Genomic DNA, 24,794 nt, shown 5'->3' on the forward strand with positions numbered 1-24,794 from the left:
CCAAGTAAACTTCTACCAAGTCCCTGAGGAGTTATGTCATGTTTTTTAGGAGCAGTGAACTGGGTGACATTTTCAAGTTTCAACAAAGGAAGCCATTGTTACTTGCTTATCACTGGAGGTTTGGCCTATAGGGCATTTTTGTGTTTGTTAATGCGGCAAAGACATAGCTTTTGTTAAACAGTGTCTTTGATGGAGGCCTCCCCAGTTACGGAGAGACAGCTGAAAACAGGGCCTTTCCTCAAGAGTGCACGCTCTATGCCGTTTTCCACTGTTCTAGCATTGTGAATGGCATTAGAATCTGCCCACCTGCAAGATGCGGCGCGCTGACATAGTCCAGCTGGGGTATCTGTTTTAAGTAGCATTCACAGTTGTCACAGGAACCGTATTCTAATGGAGTTAGGGGAGAGCATCTCTCTTCCGGGATCAACACACGCATACACATACACACCCTGACATTCTTAGTAAAAATTCTAATACGTTATGCAGGTATATTTATTAAAAATAATGCTAATATAGTCCTGGGGCACAATGATTCCAAGAGGGTGTTTGCAGCAGATTTCATTATAATTACTTAACAACTAGATAATAAAGGTTTATGTTTTTAACTTACAGAGTCACTAAATAGGAAAGGAAAAAGTAGGGCTAATCCAGTAGAGACTGAAGCTGGTATCAATCTTCCTTAAGCATTGGTTTGGTCGGCAGCCTTGGGCAAAGCTGGTCGCTAAAGGGTTAATCAGGACCCAAAGTGATTTTTGCACTGAGCTCCTCCCGCACCTGCCATGATGCCTAAAGGCATGGGATTCAGAATATAGCAGAACCAGTTTATTAAACTGTTCAAATTGTTAAAAATGATTAAAAGCCAGTTAAAGATTTTCATAAACACTATTCCAAAATGTTAGTTTTAAAAATGTTACTAGCAATGTATGCATTCCCCTCATGTTCTTCCCCTCCCTCCCTAGCTTTTAAAATAAACTTGAACACCCAGTGTAAAAAACACTTCAGGGAGAACCAGAAGTCAACCATGTGAAAAGAAAGGTGAAGAGGGGAGCAGACGGTGTGTAGCAGATGCTGGTCCTGCTCAAGGGGCTGCTGATGCAGGCTTTGGTGGCTTTATATCCCCCAGTAAGGCATCAGGTGTCGGGACTCTTTCTCATAAACGTCTGGAACTATGCCATATGGCGTCTGTACCATTTTAACTGTTGACTTCCCAAAGAGCTGGCGCTCGTAGTCTATCAGCTGCCTCCAGAACCCTACGTTGGGCCTGATGACGGGCCTGCGGGCCTTCACCCAGTTGTAGGCCTCCAGCAGGCACACGCTGTGGCATTTCATCAGGTAAGCGATGCAGAGAGTGGCCGAGCGGCTCACCCCCGCGGCACAGTGCACCAGCGTGGCCCCGTGCTTCCTGCTCACGCTGTGGATCTTGTCGGCTACCGTGTCAAAGTACAGTCCAATGGGGGCGTGAGGCATGTCAGCCAGAGGCACTTTAACGTATTCAAACTGGGGCCAGTTGAAATTGGGGATCTCGATGGTAGCATTAACGATGCAGGTGATGCCACGAGCCTGCAGGAGGTGCCGGTTGGAGGCCACACTGCCTCTGCCCAGGAAGAGAGAGGAGGTGATCTGAGCGATGCCTCCTACATCGCCCTCAGAAATCATCCGAGGGGCCATGAGAGTCCGTGGAAGTGTGCTGTGACCTCTGGAGCTCATGAAGATGCCAGCGATCACACTTGCATCGTTGGAAGCAAGACCAGAGGGTTTGGTTTTCCTCCACCAAGGAATCCGAAATCACTGTCTCCTTCCTGAAAAACACAGGTATCTGTCAGTACTTTCCATGCTCCCGATTCTGGATGCATCACGGCCTTCTCTAGTTTTGTAGACTAGGAAGGTGAAAGGATTAGAAATGGTTCATTTTTTCAAGGATGTAGATAAATCATTTTCTATTGATTAACAGGAAAAGTAGTCAGTGTTAAAACTCAGCTCTCTGGTGATTCTATTTAAAAAAAGGGGGGTGTAAATGGAAATAGTCATCCTATTTTAGAAACAATTCTAAACTCAAACACGCCCAACTGATTCCTGAAAAACAATCTTGCAGGGCCTTGCTCTTATTGAAGGGGGAGTGGTGCTCCATGGTAATTCGGAAGAAATTAGAAATTCTGATTGCTCCAAGAGCCCTGTGCCTTCATATACCTCGTCTATTTCCATAGCTCTGAGGACTACATTTTCCTAAACCTAATTCTAGACAGATCTTACAAAGATATCAAAGGTATAAAAATGATACCACATTAGGTAATATATTCAAGGAACTGCTTTTATAAACTGAAAGGATAATGAATTCAGAATGAGTTACAGAAAAGCCAAGACATATGGTCACCTTAGCTAAGGCGCACCGAGGTAGCTCAGTCAGTTGAGCATCTGACTCTGTGATCTCAGGATCACAAGACTGAGCCCTGCTTCAGGCTGGGTGTGGAGCCTGCTTAAGGTTCCCCCTCTACGCACCCCCCTCCCCATACTCTCACACTCTAAAATACATCATTCATAAATTAATCACTAAATAGTAACATGCTGTGGCATTTCCATGGCAATAATCCCAGGCACTTTGAAGGCCATGATCTTACATTAGTCTACTGGGTGCCTGGCTGGCTCAGTCAGTAGAGCATGTGACTCTTGACCTCAGGGTCGTGAGTTTGAGCCCCACATTGCATGCAGAGATTACTTAATTTTTTAATAAATACATTAGTCTAGGGGCACCTGGGTGGCTCAGTCGGTTAAGCATCCGCCTTCAACTCAGGTCATGATCCCAGGGTCCCCTGCCCCTCCCTCCACTCGTGCACACCCTCTCTCTCTCAAATAAAATCTTAAAAAAAACATTAAGTTCATGAGCGTTTTAGTTGACCTGACCCTGGGTGTGGTTAAATGAGAACATCACCTTCCTCAGCCAACTCTCAACTCCAAGACGAATCCCACGGGCTTCAGATGCTTGTTGGAATTAAATTTTAGTTTAATATTTGAAGATCTACCTTCTCTCAGTACAGTGTTTAAAAGACTTTAATATTATACAATGTCTATATAGGATACCAGTAACAAAAGAAATAGAAAACACTGGTTTCCTGAGATTTTAGATCACTTCCTCACACTACTATACAGTCTGGGCCTGTGGGAAACGTGCTCCTCCCCACCCAGGGTACTGTAGGGGCCCCTGAAATGATTGCAGTTGGACAAGAACATCCTCAGTGCCACAAAGGTGGTGCCGGTGCCAACTCACTTGTGAGGAATCTGGTTACTCCGCAGTCCTGGGTCAGGATCTGGAAAGTCCTAATTGAGAGTGCTGATCACAGTGGATACAAATCAGATCTGCAGAAAGACAAGGAGGCAACAATGTGGCCAATCAGGAAGTTCAAAAGAATTCCTCCTGGGTTTTATTACTAAACTGGGTTTGACTGGGATAAAACCAGCAAGTGGAAAGCTAACTAAAGAATGTACCAGTAAGAAATAGCAATCTGAGTCTCAGCTTTTTGGTAAGGACATGTAACTCCTGGTGTAACAACTGGTACGTACAGGTTTGGCCGTAACAAAGACAAATTCGTGAAAGGAAATGTAATAAGGCACTGCTCACAGAGCCTGGGAAAGATGCAGACCAAGCTAGAGCGTCTTCCCTGCGCCCTCGGTCCACTCAGCGGCCCGGCCAGACGCAGGGACCCGTGCACGAGCACCAACCGGCCGAGCGGTGGCTGCTGGGGCCAGACGGCACTCGGAGCCTGCACCTTCTCCTCCACACTGGACCTCTTAGCTGTTCGTTCACTTACGACATGATGAGCACCTATAAGCGTCGTTACAGTGCGTTCCTCCCCTCCCTGTCCCTCCGCTTTTCCCAGGTAACCATCACAAGTACTTTCACAGCCCTGTTGAGGTGTGACTGACACACCGCCTGACCAGGTGTACAACCTGATGAGTTTTAAATTCTGTGCGTGCACTCAACACACCATGACTCAACGTGATAAACCTCTCCATCACCCCCTCCAGGGTTCCTCATGCTCCTTTAACTCATCCCTTCCCTCACCCTCTAGCCCCTGCCAAGCAACGATGTTCAGTCACTATGTGTACATTTCCTACACTTTATATAATGGAATTCTCCTGTAGGGATTTTATTCATTTGGCCTTTCACTCAGCATAATTATTTTGACATTCCCCTATGTTGCTGCATATATCAACAGTTCATCCTTTTTGTTGCTGAGTACTATTCCATGGCACAGACACATCATGGTTTAATCACTTACTGATGGAAATTGGGTTGTTTGTAGTTTGAGGCTATTACAAGTAAAGCTGATGTATAATGTCACGTAAAACATTCATGTGTAGGTATCTGTGTGGACATATGCCTTCCTTTCTCCTGGTTAAATACCCAGGAGTGGAAGGGCTGGATCATAGGACATGTTCATATTTAACGTTTTTTAAAAGCTTTAAAAATAGTTCTAGCTTGGGGCCTGCGGGTCAGGCTTCTAAGTTAAACACATATGGATGTTAAGCATCCACTGCAGTCCTCTCCAGAATGCATTTCCCAGAAAGGAGCTTCTTCATGTGTCTGTGCCCTGGTTTTGGTGGCTGCCACCCAGGGGCCACCCACTGCCTGCCAGCTTGGTGCTCAGTGGGGCTTCCCTTCCTGGGCCCCATGAGACTCACAAACGAAGAGACCATTCTCACTGGCTACCACCCCCGGGGCACTGCACAGCCAGCCAACTTGGGGAAAAAAAAACAAACTTTTTCTGTGAAAAAGGCTATTGCTTGTCCTGGAGCTTTAGCCTCAAGGGCAGGCTTCTGCCTTGGCACACGTCTGGGGGCCCACCTGGGCTCACTCCAGGGACCAAAGCCAGGGGACGCCATCTTTGTGCTTTCCCTCTGCCCCACTCCAAGTGTCCAGTATCTCCTGGAAAGGAACTTGTACGCCTGTCTGGTGTCCTGATTTTTTACTGCTGTCTAGGGGACACCTCTAGATCACCGGGTTCTGCTGGCCAAGGAGACTGACACTTACAGTTCCACAGGACTATGCTTACCTGCATATGTTAAAAGCTGCTGAGTGACATCCTCCCCTTTAGAACACTGACAGGTCTTGTCACACAAGCAACGACTGGGAGCCACTAAAAATAAATAGGCTGCTGGGACAATCACAAAGGTCTGAGAGAAAGGCAAAACGAAGGCCGTACTGAATAAGTTTCATCGCCTATACGAGGCCACTCCTTTCAAGCCTGGGAGAGGTGGCTGTTTTATCTAATGCATAGAAACCAACACAGAGTTGAGGAAAATGAAGAAACAGAAAAATATGTTCCAAATGAAAGAACAAGATAAAATCTCAGAAAAAGTCCTTAATGGAGATAAGTGATTTACCTGAGAAAAGAGTTCAAAATAATGGTCAGAAAGATGCTCACTGAACTTGGGAGAAGAGTGAACATAGAGCTTCAACAGATAGAAAATGTAAGAAAGTACCAAAGAGAAATCATGGAGCTGAAGAACACACTAACTGAACTGAAAAATAAACTAGAGGGTTTCAATGGGAGAACTACCTGATACAATCAAGCAGCAAAAGAAAGAAAGTGAAGACAGCTTAAGGTATTTATGGGACAACATCAAGTGGACCAACATTCACATTACAGAGGTCCCAGAAGGAGAAGAAAAAGGAGCACAAAACTTATGTGGAAAAATAATGGCTAAGAAAGCTTCCCTAACCTGGCTGGCGAAGGAAACAGACATCCACATCGAGGAAGCTCAGAGAATTCCAAATAAGATGAACCTAAAGGGACACACACTAAGACACATTATAATTAAGCTGTTAAAATGTTAAAAGACAAAGAATCTTAAAAGCAGCAAAAGAACTTGTTACATACAAGGGACCCCTCCCCCCACAAGACGATCAGATTTTTCAGCAGCAACTTTGCAGGCCAGCAGAGAGGTGGCACAACCGATTCAAGGCAGTGAAAGAAAACACTTCCAAGAATACTCTACCCAGCAAAGCTGTCATACAGGAGTGAAGGAGAGAAAGAGTTTTGAACTATAGGAGTTCATCACCACTAAACTGGCCTTACAAGAAATGTTAAAGGGACTTCTTTAGGCTGAAAAGAAAGGGTGCTAATTCGTAACAGGAAAACACATGAAAGTATAAATCTCACTGGTGAAGGTAGATATAGTAAAATTTAGAATAACATAAAGGTGGTAGATTCGTCACTTATAAAGCTACTATGGGGACACCTGGGTGGCCCAGTTGGTTAAGCGGCTGCCTTCTGCTCGGGTCATGATCCCAGGGTCCTGGGATCGAGTCCCAAATGGAGCTCCCTGCTCAGTGGGGTGCCTGCTCTCCCTCGGTCTCTGCCCCTCCCCCTGCTTGTGTGTGTGTGCTCTCTGACACATAACATCTTAAAAAAAAAAAAAAAAGCTACTATGAAGGTTAAAAGAAGTAGTAAAAATAACTATAACCGCAATAACTAGTAAAGGGATATACAAGATAAAAAGATGTAAAATGGGACATCAAAGGGGCAGCTGGGTGGTTCAGCTGGTTAAGTGTCTGACTCTTGGTTTCACCTCAGGTCCTGATCTCAGGGCTGTGGAACAGAGCCCTGAGTCAGGCTCCACACTCAGTGGGCAGTCAGCTTCCCCCTCCCCCTCCCCAAACTCACAAGTGCACTCTCTAAAATAAATCTTTAAAAAGTAATTTAATGGGGCGCCTGGATGGCTCAGTCGGTTAAGCATCTGCCTTTGGTTCAGGTCATGATTCCAGGGTCTTGGGACTGAGCCCTGCATCGGGCTCTCTGCTCAGCGGAGAGCCTGCTTCTCCCTCTGCTTCTGCCCTCCCCCCACCCCACTGCTCGTGCTTGCTCGCTCACTCTCAGATAAATAAAATCTTAAAAAAATAAAATGTGACATCAAAAATATAAAATCGGGGGTGTGTGTAAAACTGTAGAGCTTTAGAATGTATTCAAAGTTATCAACTTAAAATAGACTCTTATAAGTTGTTATATGTAAGCCTCATGGTAACCACAAAGCAAAAGCCTATGGTAGGTACAGAGAAGATAAAGGAATCTAAGCATACCACAAAATCATCAAATCACAAAGGGAGCAAGAGAAGAAAGTAACAGGAATTACAAGACAGCCAGAAAACACTGAACAAAATGGCAGTATGAAAAAAGACCCGTCTATATGTTGCCTACAAAAGACTACCTTCAGATGTAAGGATACATGCAAACTGAAAGTGAAGGGATAGAAAAAGACATTACATGTAAATGGAAACCAAAAGAAAGCTGGAGTAACTAACTATATTTACATCAGACAAAAAAGACTTTTTAAAACAAAGACTAATAAGAGACAAGAAAGGCATGACATAATGATAAAGGGATCAATTCAACAAAAGGATATAACATTTGTAAATAATCATGTGCCAAGCAGGGGCGCCTGACTGGCTCAGTCAGTGGGGTGTGTGACTCTTGATCTCAGGATTATGAGCTTGAACCCCACCTTGGTGTAGAGATTACTTAAAAAAATTTTTTAAATTATGCACCCAACATAGGAACACCTAAATATATAAAGGAATATTAACAGACCTTAAAGGAAGAAATAGACGGCAATACAATAACAGGGGACTTTAACAACCCACTTTCATTAATGGATAAATCATCCAAGTCAGAAAATCAATAAGGAAACACTGGTCTTAACACCTTAGACCAGATGGACTTAACATATACAAAACATTTCATCTAGAAGAGAATACATATTCTCGGGCGCCTGGGTGGCTCAGTTGGTTAAGCGACTGCCTTCGGCTCAGGTCATGGTCCTGGAGTCCCGGGATCGAGTCCCACATCAGGCTCCCTGCTCAGCAGGGAGTCTGCCTCTCCCTCTGACCCTCTCCCCTCTCTTGCTATCTCTCATTCCCTTGCTCTCAAATAAAATCCTTAAAAAAAAAAAAAATACATATTCTCAAGAGTACATGGAACATTCTCCAGGATAGATTATAAGGCTACAAAAACAAGTCTTAATAAATTTAAGAAGACTCAAGTGATACCTACCATCTTTTCCAACCATAGTGGTATGAAACCAGAAATCAATTACAGGAAGAAAACTGGAAAATTAACAAATATGTGGAGATTAAACAACATGCTACTGAACAACCAATGGTTCACAGAAGTCAGAAACTACCTTGAGACAATTGGAAATGTAGCATACCAAAATTTAAGAGATGCAGCAAAAGCAGTTCTGAGAAGTTTACAGTGATAAATGCCTACATCAAGAATCAAAAAAGCTCTCCAAAGATTTAACTTTATACCTCAAGGAACTAGAAAAAGAAAAAGTCCAAAGTTAGAAGGAGATACCAAAGGTCAAAGTAAAAATAAATGAAATAGAGACTAAAAAGACACTAGAAAAGATCAATGAAACTAAGCTGTTTCTTTGAAAAGATAAAATTGACAACCTTCAGCTAGGCTTACCAAGAAAATAAAAAGACTCAATAAAATCAGAAATGCAAGAAGGGAAGTTATGACCCATACTACAAAGAAATACCAAGGATAAGAGACTACTATAAACAATTAAACCAACAAATTTGACAACCTAAAAGAAATGGACAAATTCCTAGAAAGATACAACCTGCCAAGAATGAATGATGAAGAAACAGAAACTATGAACAGATCAACAACTAGTAAGGAGACTGAATCAGAAATCAAAAACCTTCCAACAAATGGAAGTCCAGGACCACTCAGCTTCACTGGTGAATTCTACCAAACATTTAAAGAAGAATTAATACCACCATTCTCAAACTCTTACAGGACATAGAAAAGGAGGGGACACTTCCAAACTCATTTTACAAGGTCAGGATTATGCTGATACTAAAACCAGACATCACAAGAAAATTACAGGCCAATATCCCTGATGCACATAATGCAAAATCCTCAACAAAACACTAGCAAACTGAATTCAACAATACATTGAAAGAATCATACATCACAGTCAAGTGGGATTTGTTCCAGGGATGCAAGAATGGTTCAACATCTGTAAATCAGTGTGTTACATCCCAGTGAGATACTACCTTACACCTGTTACAATGGCTGTTCCAAAAAGACAGGAAGTAACAAGTGGTGGCAAGAATGTGGACAAAAAGGAACTTGTGCACTGTTGGCGGCAATGGAAACTGGTGCAGCCGCCGTTGAAAAGAATATGGAGGTTCCTCAAGAAATTAAAAATAGAATGACCAGGGGCGCCTGGCTGGCTCAGTCAGTGCCGTATGCGACTTTTGATTTCGGGGTCATGAGTTCAAGCCCCACAATCAGGGTAGAGATTACTTAAAAACAAGCAAAACAAAACAAAAAAACCTACCATATGATCCAGCAGTCCACGTCTGGGTACTTATTTGAAGAAAACAAAAGCACTAACTTGAAAAAATATATGCACCCCCATGTTCACTGCCAAGACACGGAAACCACCTGAGGGTCCACTGATAGATGGAAGAGATCAAGAAAATGTGGTATATAAACACAATGGAATGTTATTCAGCCATAAAGAAGATCTTACATTTGAGGTAACATGAATAGATCTTGAGGGCATTTTGCTAAGTGAAATAAGTCAGAAAAAGACAATTATTCTATCAGTTGTATGTGGAATCTAAAAAGAAAATGAAAACGAGCTCACAGACACACAGAACTGACTGGTAGTTACCAGAGGTGGGGGAGGGGGCACTAAATGGGCGGAGAAGGTCAAAAGATACAAACTTCCAGTTATAAAATAAATCATGGGGATGTATTATACAAGTTAATATTACTGTATTGCATATTTGAAAATTGCTGAGAGTAAATCTTATTAAAAGTTCTCATGACGCACCCCCATCATCTTCGAGACACCCCAGTTGTGATGTGGAGGAAGAAGAGCTGCCTGCAAGATGGACACGAGCGAGGGCGCCTGGGTGGCTCAGTTGGTTAAGCGACTGCCTTCGGCTCAGGTCATGATCCTGGAGTCCCGGGATCGAGTCCCACATCGGGCTTCCTGCTCGGCGGGGAGTCTGCTTCTCCCTCTGACCCTCTTCCCTCTCATGCTTTCTATCTCTCATTCTCTCTCTCTCTCTCAAATAAATAAATAAAATCTTTAAAAAAAAAAAAAAAAAAAAAAGATGGACACGAGCGACAAGCTGCACTGTGAACCCGGGCACTCCGTGCCGACGCCGCCAGCCTGCGGGTCTCTGAGGGGACCGCCCCCCCAGTCGGACTGCCAAATTCTCCAGTTTGCCCTGGGATATTATAGCAAATTATTTGTACGTTTAATGAAAATAAAACACACCTCGTGACAAAAAAAAAGTTCTCATTACAAAAAAAAATTTGTAACTATATAGTGATGGATGTTACTAGACTTACTGTGATGATCATTTTGTGCTAATGTAAATATCAAATTATGCTGTATACCTGAAACATATATCAATTACACCTCAATAAAAAGATAAATGAAACAGTTATAGCTTCATAATACAGTGATTCTCAAACTTTAGCCTGCATCAGAGTCTTGCTAAAACATTTCTGAACCATACCCCAGGAGTTTCTGATTCAGTAGCTGCAAGACGGGGAGGGGGGGGGACTGGCATCCCCAAGGTGATGCTGCCAGTCAGAGGACACACTTTGAGAACCACTGCAGAGGTCAACGCCGGGGTGAGCCATTGGTTCCCCACTTCAAGACCGAGACACTCAGAGTGCTGGTCCTGGTAAGTTCCAGAGTCTGCCCCTGTCTGAAGGGTGCTGCCTCCCCCAAGGTTCCAGCCTTCTCTGGGGGCCCGCAATTGGATACCGGCAGACACGCAGTATTTAGGTAAAATCGCACCATGAAGAGGAACAGGAAGTAGTCACCTAAGGAAATGTGTGCAGGTGTGTGTGTTAGATGGAAATGGGCAGAATTTATATAGGAGAACATCCTGTCCTGCTGCAAAGTACAGTCTCGCACCACTTCCACATCCTTCCCCGGCACAATCCCAGTGATTTAAAAAGCAAAGTCACTGTAGTAATAAACACAAAATCAGGCTCTCAGACTGCTGGTGCTAATTCCCTCCTGACTGAGGAAAAACTGGCAGATGCTAATCAAACTTCCAACCAGGCTATTTAGTCACTGTCTAATTACTAGTAACTCAGTCTTGTGGTCTCCCAAGTCATCATTCTGTTCAGGAAGCCACTTGCTCTCCTGAGACAAAGGTCCTAGACTCACTGGTCTTTACAGCAGAAGGGTCTTCATCAACGGTAAATAATGGGTGGCCCGGAAGCTTAACTTTGCTAACTCCTGTGTTGGGCAGTGAGAAGGTACTTGGTACTGCAGAGAAAACAGATTGTGAGTCCTCAGGGCAGAATCCAAGTGAGACAGACATGATGCTCCCTCCCTGCTGCTGCCAGTCAGTCTCATGCCAGCAAACCTGCACCAGATTGCCAAAGCTGGGTCCGAGGCTTAGAAAAACAACGTCTGCTGGAGAGCACGCAGAGGGGATGGCTCTTACTGGTGCTCCTCTGACTGACACTCCTGGCCCCTTTACAGACCAGAAAATAGAAGGCTCAGAGAGGGTGAGCTGATTCCCACTTAGAGACGAGACGTGCCAGAACCAGAAGGCCCAAGGTGTCTGGGCTCCTAGCTCAAGCCCACACGCTGCCCTTCTGCGTGACTGTGACCTCACTACCGGCCTTACAGCACTGCGACACCAGCAGCCAGCACCTTCAGTGTGGGATAGGGGTCTTGGATCTGCCGAGAACAATGGGGTTAAATGCTGCTTACAGAAAAGCCTAGATGGGCTGAGCTACTCCAGTTTCTCCGGCCGCCCAGAATAGGGAAATACTGCCACAGACTGGTGTACCATTCAGGACACAGACGGCCCCCCTTGAGAGCAGAGGGGCCTCAGCGAGGGATGGTTCCACGGAGGGCACAACAGGAAGCCCTAGTGTGCTCCAAGGCCAAGACCAGGAGATTCTGACCATGAAGAAGGAAAGAATTCATGTATATTACATCACAGGCTCGTCAAAATCATCTTGGTCAGCATGTACTGGAGGACAGAACGAGGAGCTCTATTAGCAGAGTAAAAGGGTACTCTCTGAGTGAGCACCCCACTGCAGTACACCTGTCTCTGAGGTGACCAGAGAAGTTCATGTCGCTGTCCATGGTGGTCAACGCAGTCCTTCCAAGTTGCTCTGGCAGCTGCATTTACCTCTTGGAGGGAAAAATGCTTTCCGGGCCAGGAGAATGGGGGTGGGGTGGGTGCAAGACAGAAGGGAGGAGCTATCCTAAACCAACCCCAGAGAGGTACTTCTTTTTTTTTTTTTCCCCACAAGTTCTAAGAAACATCTTGCCAGTCTGTCTGAATAATAAACATCAAAGCACTAAAGTGCTCAGCAAAAACGCACAGCTAGTGTCTGTCCAGGTGGCCCGTACTCTCGAGGCATAAGCTAGTGACACCAGACTGCTCCGTGCGCTGGGCAGTCCTGGGATGGGGGCGCCAGCCTTGCGTTACCACTGGTGTCCGTACCTGGCGCAGCCTTGGAATCGCTACCTGGGCTCACGATGTACTCGGAGCATCCATCCCAGTGCCATGGAGGCTAGTTTGCTTTCTTTTTTTTTTTTTTTTAAGATTTTATTTATTTGAGAGAGAGAGAGAGAATGAGAGATAGAGAGCACGAGAGGGAAGAGGGTCAGAGGGAGAAGCAGACTCCCCGCTGAGCAGGGAGCCCGATGTGGGACTCGATCCCGGGACTCCAGGATCATGACCTGAGCCGAAGGCAGTCGCTTAACCAACTGAGCCACCCAGGAGCCCTGCTTTTTTTTTTTAATCATAGCAAATAACCACTAGAATTAGCTGTTGGAAACTAAAAATCTATCTACTGCTTTCTCTCTTCTCACATTGAATAAGCAGAAAATGGCCATAAGGATGCTAGAGATGACCGTCTAAAATGATCTGACTAAATTACTTTTAGCTGCTTTAGGAATTTCAGAAGGACACAGTATATACTAGAGGCTGACACTGTTATTTTTTTATATCTGAAAAGCCTATGTAATCACATTAAGGTTTTTTTTTTTTTAAAGAACTAGCTAAAGTCACCTTTTTTTTTTAAGATTTTATTTATTCATTTGACAGAGAGAGACACAGTGAGACAGGGAACACAAGCAGGGGGAGTGGGAGAGGGAGAAGCAGGCCTCCCGCCGAGCAGGAAGCCCGATGCAGGGCTCGATCCCAGGACCCTGGGATTATGACCTGAGCTGAAGGCAGACGCTTAACAACTGAGCCACCCAGGCGCCCCTAAAGTCACCCTTTTTAAAATAGAAGCATGTTAGCCTACATTGCCATAAGTAAATAAATGCTACTTTTCTCATTAATTTTCATTATTAAATCAGAAATGTGTTCTGTTGGGGAAAAAATTAAAATACTCTTAAAAATAAAACTCATAGGGGCGCCTGGGTGGCTCAGTTGGTTGGGAGTCTGCCTTCAGCTCAGGTCATGACCCCAGGGTCCTGGGATCGAGCCCTGCATCGGGCTCCCTGCTCAGCGGGGAGCCTGCTTCTCCCTCTGCCTGCCGCTCCCCCTGCTCATGCTCTCTCTGACAAATAAAATCTCAAAAAAACAAACAAAACTCAGATGTTGAGTTATATTTGTATTTAAATGAAATAAAAGATACAAATTGTTCTCACCCGTCTGGAAAGCTTTAGTAATTTGGCTAAAACACCTCAGCATCTTACTTATGGAAGAGGGGTTGTTTTTGCTTTTCCCCACCACATACATGAACTGATATGAAGATGTATGTCCCGGGATGAGAATAAACATAAATAATACACATAAAACTAAGGACAGAGTCCCCGTTCTGGTTTGGCCACAGATATCCCCCCAGTGTGACACATAATGTGCGTGTACTGGAGGACAGAACGAGAGGCTCTATTAGCAGAGTAAAAGGCTAAGGCAGGTTGGAGGGTACTCTCGGAGTGAGCACCCCACTCACACTATTCTAAGTCATGTGGGGGTAGAGGGAAAAGGTCTTTGCCACAAATGACCACAATATCTCCCATCCCACTTGACCTTCTTACAATATGGTCAACTCAACCAAGAGTAGAGCAGAAATAATACTTCAAAGGCTAGATTATAAACACATCACACACTTCTACCTTGTTGTCTTGGGACTTGCTCTCAGAACCCAGCTGCTATGCCGTGAGGAAGCTCAACAGAGTTACCATGTGGTGAGGTCATACGCAGGTGTCTCAGAGAGCAGCCCAGGTGGTGTCAGCTGAGAGCCAGGATCAACTACGAAATATGAGTAAAGACAAATCGATGATTCTAGCTCCCAGACATTGAGTCACCTACAGTCTTTGACTATCCCACCACTGGCCCCAGACATTGTGGAGCAAAGACAAGTTGTCCCCACTACATGAAGTCCAAATTCCTGACCTACAGGAATCTGTGAGCAAAATAAAAATGGTTTTTACACCACTGAGTTTGGAATGGTGTGCTAGGCAGCAAAAGCTGAAACAAGGATATGAAGGTGTAACATAAACCATCACCCTATGCTAGGATTTTATCATCCTAAAGAGATGACACAAGATACGTTATAAAACAGTTGAATAATAGGAGATCGACTACCATTAAGTGACTCAAATGAGTGGTGCAAACAGTGGGTACCTGAGCAATTCAGAGAAGGCACAGGATCAAAGTAAAGTAAAACAGTCAATGGGGCTAAAAAACAGAGTTGTCTGTTTCTTGGGGAGGTGTCTCATAGAGGATACTATCGTACTTCTCCAGTCCATTTAAAACATACTGCCATTTATAGGCTCCTGGGTGGCTCAGTTGGTTAAGTGTCTGCCTTCAGCTCAGGTCATGATCTCAGGGTCCTGGGATCAAGCCCCGTGTCAGGCTCCTGCTTGGTGGGAAGTCTGTTTCTCCCTCTCCCTCTGCCATGCCCCCCCCCCCCCCCGCTCTGTGCACTCTCCCCCACTCTCTCTCAGATAAATAAAATCTTTATAAAAAATTTTAAAAAATAAGACTACCATTCTTGACATTCAAGAGCCTTCTTACTTTCAGATTCCAAATAGAGAACACAAGCCCCCCCCCTTTTTTTTTAAAGATTTATTTGAGAGAGAGAGAGAGAGCATGAGAACAGGGCGAGGGGCAGAGGGAGAAGCATACTCCCCGCTGAGCAGGGACCCCGATGCGGGACTCGATCCCAGGACCCTGAGATTATGACCTGAGCTGAAGGTGGTCGCTTAACCGACTGAGCCACACAGATGCCCCCAAGCCTTTTCTATAACCCCTCACTACTCCAAGTGTGATCCAAGACCCAGCAGCGTTAACCTGGAGCTTGACAGAAATGCATAATCTCAGGCCCCATCCCAGACCTATGGAATGGGATTCCACAGTGAACAGACCCCAGGTGATCTATATACACAGTAAAGTACGAGAAACATCGCTCTCAATCAGCCTCAGTCTGTCTCACTGGACTTGCTGGAGAAAAAAAAAAAAAAGCGCCTGTTTTGTTGAAGCTCCATGACATGCTCAGCCTCACGTGGATTAGTGTTGTTCTGTTGTCATGGTTCCCAGATGAGAAATCAGAGGTAAATGGAGGTTAAGAGGCTTTCCCAGACTTTACATAGAAAAGTAGTAACCCCACTGGGACCAGAACCCCTTTTCCAGGAGTTGTCCATTTGTTGATTAGTCATACAATCTGACTGGTCAACTGATCGGAAGACTACCAAAATGTCCCCATTTCACTGGGGAGGAAAACAAAAACTGCAAAGGAAAGAAATTAAGGCACATAAGGTCAGTCTCATTGTGCTTTATCAATAATGTAGATATGAATCTAAAAACTCCTAAACTGCTATGTGGTACAAGATGGTCTTAGGATGTGAAAAATCTGATAAACCTAAACCAAGAAAATGTGTGCAAAATCTTCCACAATCACATTTAAATCTGTTTGGTGATAACCAGAAACCAATTTGTGCCAGAGCCTATATAAATACTTGAAAATCTTCAAGGAGTAAGTGCCAAAAATTAAATATGAATCATAGACTCTTGGTTAAGCAGTGAACTTTGATTTATATAGGTCATAACATCTAGATGCAGAGTACTTTTAAAAAAAAACACAGCAATTAAACCCAAAATAGATAAAAATGTGCCTCAAAATTGCCAGTCATTACCACCCTCTGAGAAGCAAGACTATGAAATCTCAGAAAATGCAGATTTTTTTTTTATTAATAAGATCTCAGTCCTTAAAAGTTCATTATTACTTTAAGGAAGACAAAAAAGGATTTATATATTAAAGTTCATAGGACTAAAAGAGCTCAACAGTGAATAGCTGACAAACTTCGACCATTTTACTCTAATGTCTTAGTGGATGTACCAACACCCTTAAAACCCAAGCAGTGAGCCTCAACTTTCTCCATACAAGGATTTCTTTATCATACCCATGACCCAATTCCACATTTTTGGTGATTTCCTAGCAAATTAACTTCATTTATAAAGTATTGATAAATTAATTTCCCATTTTTCTTTATAAATCAAAGGCATCTAGTTACCCACTAGAGTTCCTTAGGAGAGTAAGATAACCAGCCAGGTAAGTCTCTTGAATTTACTAGGAAGAGGGAACCCGATGAAGCTCCGTGCCCTTTCCCTGCTGGGACAGCAGCCCTACCTCGCTCTGAGGGCAACTGGGTGTGTCTGGGCGCCCCTGTAGCAAAGGGAGGAATCAAGTTTTTAGCTAAATATAAGTGCAAAGGCAAAGGATCCTGAAGTTATTCCCTGGTCTTTATTTTTTATTCCCTTGTCTTTAATTGTCTCCTGAAAAAATAGTCTAATAGGACAATATACATAATTCTTTATTTATGACAATTGTTTATATTATATTATTAGCATAATTTATATAGATTGTATTACTGTTATTCACATACTATGGGAGAATGTGGTGGCCGGCGAACCTCACTCTACTCTGCTTCAAATCAGGGGTGGGCAAACCACAGCAGGCAGACCATGTCTAGCCCACCACGTTTTTGTACAGCTCATGAGCTCAGAATGGCTAAAAATTAAATCACAAGAACAGTACACTTCATGGCATATAAAAACAGTGTTCATGAATGAAGTTCTATTGTAACACCGCTACATTCATTTTTACAGATTAACTACAGCAGCTTTCTTGCTGTTAAGGTGAGTTAAGTAGTTGCTGGAGAAACCACATGGCCCAAGAGCCTAAAATATTTACTACCTGGCCTTTACAGAAAAGGTGTAGTTGAAATTATGTTCTGAAGCCATCATCCTATGGCAAAGGAATATTTTCAAAGTGTGGACCTAAGGACTGCTGCATGACAATCACATCAGCTACTGGTAGGCCCCACCTCAGACCTAGTAATCAGGATCTCTGGGGGTAAAGGCCTGAGAATTTTTATTTCTAGCAAGTATCTCTGCAAAAGGAATTTAAGATAATATTAGGGGGCACCTGGGTGGCTCAGGTGGTTAAGTGTCTGGACTCCTGATTTCAGCTCAGGTCTTGATCTCAGGGTCATGAGTTCAAGTCCTGTGCTGGGCGTGGAGCCTACTTAAAAAAATAAGATGGGAGCCTGGGTGGCTCAGTCGTTAAGCATCTGCCTTCCGCTCAGGTCATGATCCCAGGGTCCTGGGATCGAGCCCTGCATCGGGCTCCCTGCTGGGCGGGAAGCCTGCTTCTCCCTCTCCCACTCCCCCTGCCTCTGCTTGTGTTCCCTCTCTCGCAGCTGTCAAGTAAATAAAATCTAAAAAAAAAAAAAAAAAAATGATTACGCTATTGTGGAAAAGATATTTACTGTAATTTGTAGGAGGATAAATGGAATAAGAAACTCCATATACATTTTTAAAAATTATTTTTAAACAAAATAATACAGTAGATACTTGGACTTAAGACATAATCCAGTATTGGGGTGCCTGGGTGGCTCAGTCAGTTAAGCATATGACTCCTGATCTCAGCTCAGGTCTTGATCTCAGGGTTGTGAGTTCAAGCCCCACAAAAACAAATGAACAAACAAAAAGATGTAATCCAGTATGAAAACAAGTTTCACTTCATTTACATTTTGGATCCTCTGTATCTGAAAGTTTAAACCAGGTAGTTGAAACTCTGTAAAACATTGAATACTTATCCAGTTTTTAGCAAGAAATCATGTGAAATGATGTACAACCTCTAACCCTGAAAGAGTTCTGTCCCCTAAACACGACATAGGTGACAGTGCAAATTAAGGGCTATTGAAGATTTGTGTCCATCTGACATTCATCAAAAATACACTAGTTTAAATGAACAGATATTTAAATAAATCAAGTGGGCTGGAATGAAACCTCTCAAATTCATAGGGAAGGAAAGAAAGGGGCCCAAGGAAGATTCAACTTTATAATCCTCACCCTTTTTTTGATAAAAGAAAAGAAAGTATGACCAATTTGGGGTGGTAATGATATAAATTTGTTCTTTGTAATTTTCTATATGACTGCAATTTACTCATTTATTAGTATTTTTTGAGAGGGAGGGAGGGAGGGAGCGAGCATGAGGACGGCTGCGGGGAGAGAGAATCTCAAGCAGGATCCATGTCCAGCACAGAGCCCGATGCAGGCTCAATCTCACAACCCTGAGATCATGACCTGAGCCGAAATCAAGAGTTGGACACTTAACTGACTAAACCACCCAGGCGGTGCCCCAGTATATGACTGAAATTTCTAAAAATAAAAATTATTTGGAATAGAAGAAAATAAACTACAACAAATGGCTGTCAATACAAACCCCCCCTCCAGGCTCTGGCCTACACCTGCTGTCCACATGGGAGCCAGACTCACAGCTGATCTGGTAAAAGAGAACCTGGCAAGGACACCAGAGCGGCACAAGGGCTAAGTTAGTGAAATTCTTAATTATAAATTTTGATTTCAAATTTGTATGTAACTTGCAATGCTGACAGTACTCTCCCGGATTTTATTTTACCAGTACTTCCTCAAAACTTCAAGCAAGCTTACCTCATAGTCTCTCTCTTCCAGTCGAGGAAGGCTGGAGTTTCCCATGCTCGCTCTATCTGCCACAGAAATGTTTACTAGTTCAACAGAAGCAACATGCCCTACCTGAAGAGTCTTCTCCTGTGTTACCCACAAACTCAAAGACCTAAGGAGTCAAGAAGATCTGCTGCTATGCATAGGCCTGTGATGCTGAAACTATTCTGGGACAAAGGCAGAAGACCAGCAGTTGCATGTGAATTTCAAAAGGGCCCCTTGGGCTGAGACTTTGAGAAGGCACAGTGGGGGAGGGGGAGGAAGCTGGCCAAACTGACGGTGCCCTAGTACAGGTAGTTAAAACTGGGTCAGTGCTAAGAGCAAGAATGGCAAGTGGCAAGGGGAGCTAGGAGGGCCGTGGGTGTAGGTGATGTTGTGGTAGGGCCACGGCCTTGGCACCCACCCTCCAACCCCTTCCCTGCAACAGGTGGAATCCGGAGTTCCATCAAGTACTGCCCGCCAAAAGGGGTACCAACGAACACAATTAGGACTCTTCCCCCCATCACTCAGATTCAGAGGCTTGCACACTCCTTTTTGTCCTTTAAAACTTTTAATTTACGGGCGCCTGGGTGGCTCAGATGGTTAAGCGTCTGCCTTCGGCTCAGGTCATGATCCCAGGGTCCTGGGATCGAGCCCCACGTCCGGCTCCTGGCTCAGCGGGGAGCCTGCTTCTCCCTCTCCCTCTGCCTCTCTCCCTGCTCATGCTCGCTCGCTCTCTGTTTCTGTATCTCTGTGTCTCAAATGAATAAATAAAATCTTTAAAAAAAAAAACTTTTAATTTACATAGTTTTTAAAATTATGACCATTTTAGAGAATCTGAAAAAAAAAAACTTTAAGTGAAAAAGTTCTCGTGATTTATGAAAGCCGGAAAATAGAGCATATAGCCATTTTCTAAGATGCCTTACAGAAAAAATAAAAAAAGAACTACAAATCTCACGTTCTTTGGACTATTCTTCCTTTACCCCTCCAACTAAGAAAAAGGATAGCCCTGAAGGTATTTTCTAAACCTACAGAACTGTAGAACATTCTCAGGATGGAAGCAAACTGTTAGCAAATAATACTAGGCACTGTAGATACTCAACAAATACCTGTCCTGACATAACCTTCCCATCTCTCCCTATCCCTACCCCCTTCCCTTCCCTCTCTCCCCGGCCCCCACCTCTGTCTCTCCTGGACACACACTCCACACACACCTAGCTTTAAATCCACCTAGCAACACCAAACACAAGCAATTAAAGTTAACCTGGCTCTCCTCAAAAGCAGAAATTGTTTCAAAACCAGTTTTAACTATCTCTACTACGTTATACTAAGGAAGATTTGGAAAAAAGTACATTTTAAAGATTCCGAGAGAGTACTTTATTCCCATAGCAAAGAAGCTGTGGTTCCTTTGGAAACGCCAAGGAAAGAGGAGCCCTGGTCTGTGCTCAGTGCCTCTTCAAGGATCTGCACGCGCGCACAAGCATTCCCGGAGGGTCCTCCCAGAGTAGTTTAACGAGCGCTGGCCTGGGTTCCTGCACACATCACACCCTATAAAGCCAGCACCAACGGCCTGCACATTCAGGGCTGGGCACACGGCAGGCATTCACCAGCACAACGCAAGTCACCAAGTCAAGGCAGCATCGAGTGGCCCCAGAGGTAGGATTCACCCAAAACCCTTAAAAGACTTTTAGGGAGGGGAACCTGGCTGGCTCAGTCGGAAGAGCATGCAGCTCTTAATGCAAGGGTTGTGAGTTCATGCGCAATGCTGGGTGTAAAGATTACTGGAAAATAAATAAACTTTAAAAAAATCTTTTCAAAAAAAAAAATCCCTTAAAAAAAGTAAGACTTCTAGGTAACTAGATACTTTTTTTCTTCACTTTGCATATTTAAATTTTCCTATAACTACACATCTGTTTAAAAAAAAAAAGGGAAGGATTTTCTTGGGTATTTGTCAACCAAATAGAGTGGAAAAACCATCTCTGGCCTTTGGGTGGTATGTTGGTCCAACCCATACAATTAAGTATATATAAATACAATGGTACACAAAGGACCAGGGATCAGACCACCTAGGTGACATTCATTCATTCACACTGTGGATATCCAAACATACTGAGGTTCAACAACAAATACAGTGGATTATAAATTCAAGGCTGACAGCACTGGAGGAATGTAAATTGGTACCAACCACTTAGGAAATGAGGCATCACCTAGTAAAGCTGCAGATAAACACACCTGAAGGCCCTGGACGAGAAACTACCCAGCTGTCCGCCAACAGATGATGGGCAACTTGTGCTATGTTCATACAAAAATGAACTAATTAGTCACAGATAATATGAATGAATCTTTAAAAAAATACCACGCTGCAAGAATTTTAAAAAACTGTGTCTGTATGTATATTCCTATATACACACATATATATATACCCACGTATGATGTTGACCCCACAAAAAAAGTATTTAAAAGAATACCTACGTTGATTCCATTTGCATAAAGATGAAAACAGACAAAATGAAACTTGTTTAGATATTAATATTTAGGGGAGAGAAACTAGCAACAAGAAAGGAAGTGATTTCCACAAAAATGAGGCTAGGTTACTTCTGGGGTGAGGGGAGAGGTTGTCATTGGCAAAGTACGGGAGGAAGGTGCTTCTTGACCTTCGAGATGGTTACAGCTGGGTGTTCTTAAAAAAAATCATTAATTTACCCATTTGTTTCGTATGCTTTTCTGTGTTATAATTCACAATAAAAAGGTTAAGTAAACAAAATGTTGATGTCCAGGAATTCAGAACCATTACAATTCTGGCCAATGTGGGGAAAGAACACTTCCTCTCTAAATGTCGCTATTAGCCTATCAGTTTCATCAGTTTTCAGGGACCTTATTTGCCTTCTACCCCAATATTCAGCACTAGACCTTCAGCATGGTAAAAGTCCTCTAATATATAAACTCTTGATGTGAATTCTGTTTGAACTCATGTGTCTCCTGAAACTACTGATCTGAACTGTGCCCGCATTAACACTTCCCTTTGTTTCCCAGTGAAGCTTTCATAAATAACTAAAACTACTACCTTAAATGTTCACCTGTAAGTTTATACCCAGGGGCTGTTGCTTTAGCTACTCTCCCTGCCTTCCGCTCCCTTTTATGCTTCCTTTTAGGGTGAATACACTAGTAGTCCTAGATATTGTTTTTAATGGAAAAGTTTTCATTTTCATCTAAGAGTAACACCTAGGATCTTAACGGTTTAAGTGCTCTGAGGCTGTTTAAGAGGGGATCATTTGCCCATCGTCCTGAGAAACACTACCATGCCACAGAAGTAATGAACCTTTACAACCAGCTGTACTTAAAACACATGCTACCTCTTGTAGACAGAAACCAAAACTCTATGAACAGGACTGGTTAATTTTATAATAATTCATTTCAATTAAAAAATCACTTTGTGCAGACACTTATAAAAATACTTAGAAAAGTCTAAGAGGTTACACACAAATCGATAAAGATATACACAGCAGTTACTTTTGGGAAAGATGCTAAAAAAGAAGGCTTTAACCTTATCTGTAAAGTTCTTAGTTTTACAAAGAGAATTATTAATGAATTTCTGGTGACAGTGAGAAAAAGCATTTTCAATCCACCTTGCCTTAAGATCCCAAATGCAAAGGAATTTACGAAACACACATTCCTCCCTGTAGACCATCATTTAAAAATATTAAGGTTTTCATGCTATAGTTTTAAAGAACTGCCTGGGTTTGCACACCTGAGCAGTATTTTTTTATATGAATACACATTTATGCCATTCTATTAGGGAATATTACAGAAATCATACCTGCATTCAACCAATATGACAGATTTCAGATGAGAACTCAGCATAGACACATTTGACACTGACGTTAAAATGACTTGGAATGAAGGAAACCGTCTCCTGTTTTATGGGGGAAAGCCAAAAATATCAAGCAACTACCTTCTCCTCCCCCAAGCGTCAGAAGATGAGTCAGAGCTGGAGGCAGGAATAGGGCCCATGTGTCAAAGCCGCCTGTGCAGGGCGCCTTCCTACCTCCACCCGACAACCCTCCCCCCCCCACCCCAGGTCAGGGTCCCTGCCTCAGCTGGTCCCTGACAGGAATTCTCAGGTGTCCCTGGTGAAGAAGAGGCAGTTATTCATTCCGGGGTGCCTCATTCTCTGCATTTCTTAAAAGGAGCCCAAGAATGGGAGCCTTTATGAGTCCACCACAACTAACAATCACCAAATGCAGCTCAAGGGAGTGGAGCCTCCAGACACACTCACGTAACTTTTCAAAGAAGACAGCACCTTTGTTCCCCTCATCTTAAACAACAGGAAACATGTAGGGAGCAGCTGTGACTTGTCCAGTATCACTTAACTCTGTGACACAGCAGAGCCTCAACCACGCTGACACCGGGCCCCAGCCTCTCTGACTTTTAACTGCTCTGTACAATCTCAGGGAAGATGCTCCAACATTCCATTTTCCTTACGTGTAGCCTAATGGACTAGGAATTCCAGGAAACTCAGGGTTAAATATCTTGGTCCATATTAAGATTAGTAAAGAATCAGGACTTGCTTCTTTGCCTCTGTTTTTACATCTGTAAAACGGGATGGCAATGCTCTCTACCTACCCCTCCTAATAAAACTACAATGAACGGCTCGTTAACACATGCCAAATGCCTTGAGGTCCTGCTGGATGAAAAGTACAAGGTAGTTGTGTTGTTCTTTTTGTTTTGTTTTTTTGCTTTAAATCCCTACACAGTAGAACGGCAATTGTAAGTCACTCCTCCTTCCCTCGCCTCTGGGATGCCCAGTTACCATAACACTGGCTGGTACCAATGGCAACAACCACCTAAATAAAATATAGTTATACAATCCACAAAGGCAGCTCCAGCAGGCGACTCCTCTCACACACAAACAACTCAACTTCGCTTTGAAGAGAGGGTACTTAGGAGAAATAAAAAGACACGTTAGCACTGTGCACCCCAATCTACCACCAAAGAGAAACACTCAAGTTGAATACTTGGCATTGCTGAAAGTCAAGTTGCTTCTATCAATGCACCAGAAACCTATGGAAGAAGCAAAGGGCCACCGACAGCTCCAGAGGCTCGGAGCGGGTGGACGCTCACCGCGGGTGAGGAGCTGGAGAGACCATGGCGCGGCCGGAGTACCGAGGGTCAGGAAGGAGGAGGAGGGGAGAGGAGCCCACAGGATGCCGGCTAAGGAGCCCGAGGGCCGGGACGCGGGGCCGGGGCGTCGGCCGCACCCGAGCGCAGCCGGGGGGCGCGCGCCCAGAGCCGGCGAGGCGGGGTGTCGGGCGGCGAGGAGGGGGCGCTGCGGAGGGCCCCGGGCCTCGCTCCTCCCGGCCGCCCAGAGGATGCGAGAACCGCCCAAGAGCAGGTGTGGGTGCCGGCACAAAGTTTCCAGAAACGAGGGTCGCGCGGGGCCCCGGCCGCCGGGTCCCGCCAGCCCCCGCCGGGGTCGCGTCGGAGCCAAGTCCCGCCCGCCCCCCAGTCCTTGCCCGGGCCCGCGGCCCCCTACCGGCTCGGCCCCGCGGCTGCTGGCACTCCGTCCTCCTGCGCGGCTCCAGGCTTCTGCGGGCTACCCGCCGCGCGCGCCCCTCCTTCTCCCCTCCGCCCGCGCCCGGGGCGGGCCGCGCGCACGCTCCCTGCGCCCCACCGCCCTCTCCCGAGGGGGGGGCGGGCCGCTCGGGGCGGGGGAGGGGCCTCCGCGCTAGAGGCTCGCTGAGGGGCGGGGGGAAGCCGGCGGGGGACGCGGGGAGCGGCGGGCGGCGCGCGTGCGCATTGCGCCGTCCGC

General features: G+C 44.5%; 1 protein-coding gene across 3 annotated transcripts; it reads right to left on the minus strand.

Annotated features, from left to right (window-relative positions):
• Positions 1-479: 479 nt before the first annotated feature.
• On the minus strand, positions 480-24,651 carry DUSP14 (dual specificity phosphatase 14). Of its 3 annotated transcripts, none has more exons than XM_027626371.1 (3): positions 24,519-24,651; positions 3,263-3,351; positions 480-1,799 (listed from the first exon to the last, which is right to left on the minus strand). In XM_027626371.1, exon 3 carries the CDS (start codon positions 1,705-1,707, stop codon positions 1,111-1,113), a length of 597 nt encoding a protein of 198 aa, XP_027482172.1. In that variant the 5' UTR covers positions 1,708-1,799; positions 3,263-3,351; positions 24,519-24,651; the 3' UTR covers positions 480-1,110. The 3 variants fall into 3 exon arrangements, with proteins under 3 accessions (XP_027482172.1, XP_027482174.1, XP_027482173.1); XM_027626373.1 differs by lacking the exon at positions 24,519-24,651 and adding an exon at positions 14,134-14,251; XM_027626372.2 differs by lacking the exon at positions 24,519-24,651 and adding an exon at positions 5,049-5,677.
• Between the last annotated feature and the right edge of the window lie 143 nt (positions 24,652-24,794).

Source organism: Zalophus californianus, chromosome 16 (assembly GCF_009762305.2).
Source record: "Zalophus californianus isolate mZalCal1 chromosome 16, mZalCal1.pri.v2, whole genome shotgun sequence".
Taxonomy (NCBI): domain Eukaryota; kingdom Metazoa; phylum Chordata; class Mammalia; order Carnivora; family Otariidae; genus Zalophus; species Zalophus californianus.

Coding starts and splice junctions, on each gene's coding strand:
- DUSP14 (XM_027626371.1), bottom strand. CDS start 1,707: ATGAGCTCCAGAGGTCACAGCACACTTCCACGGACTCTCATGGCCCCT.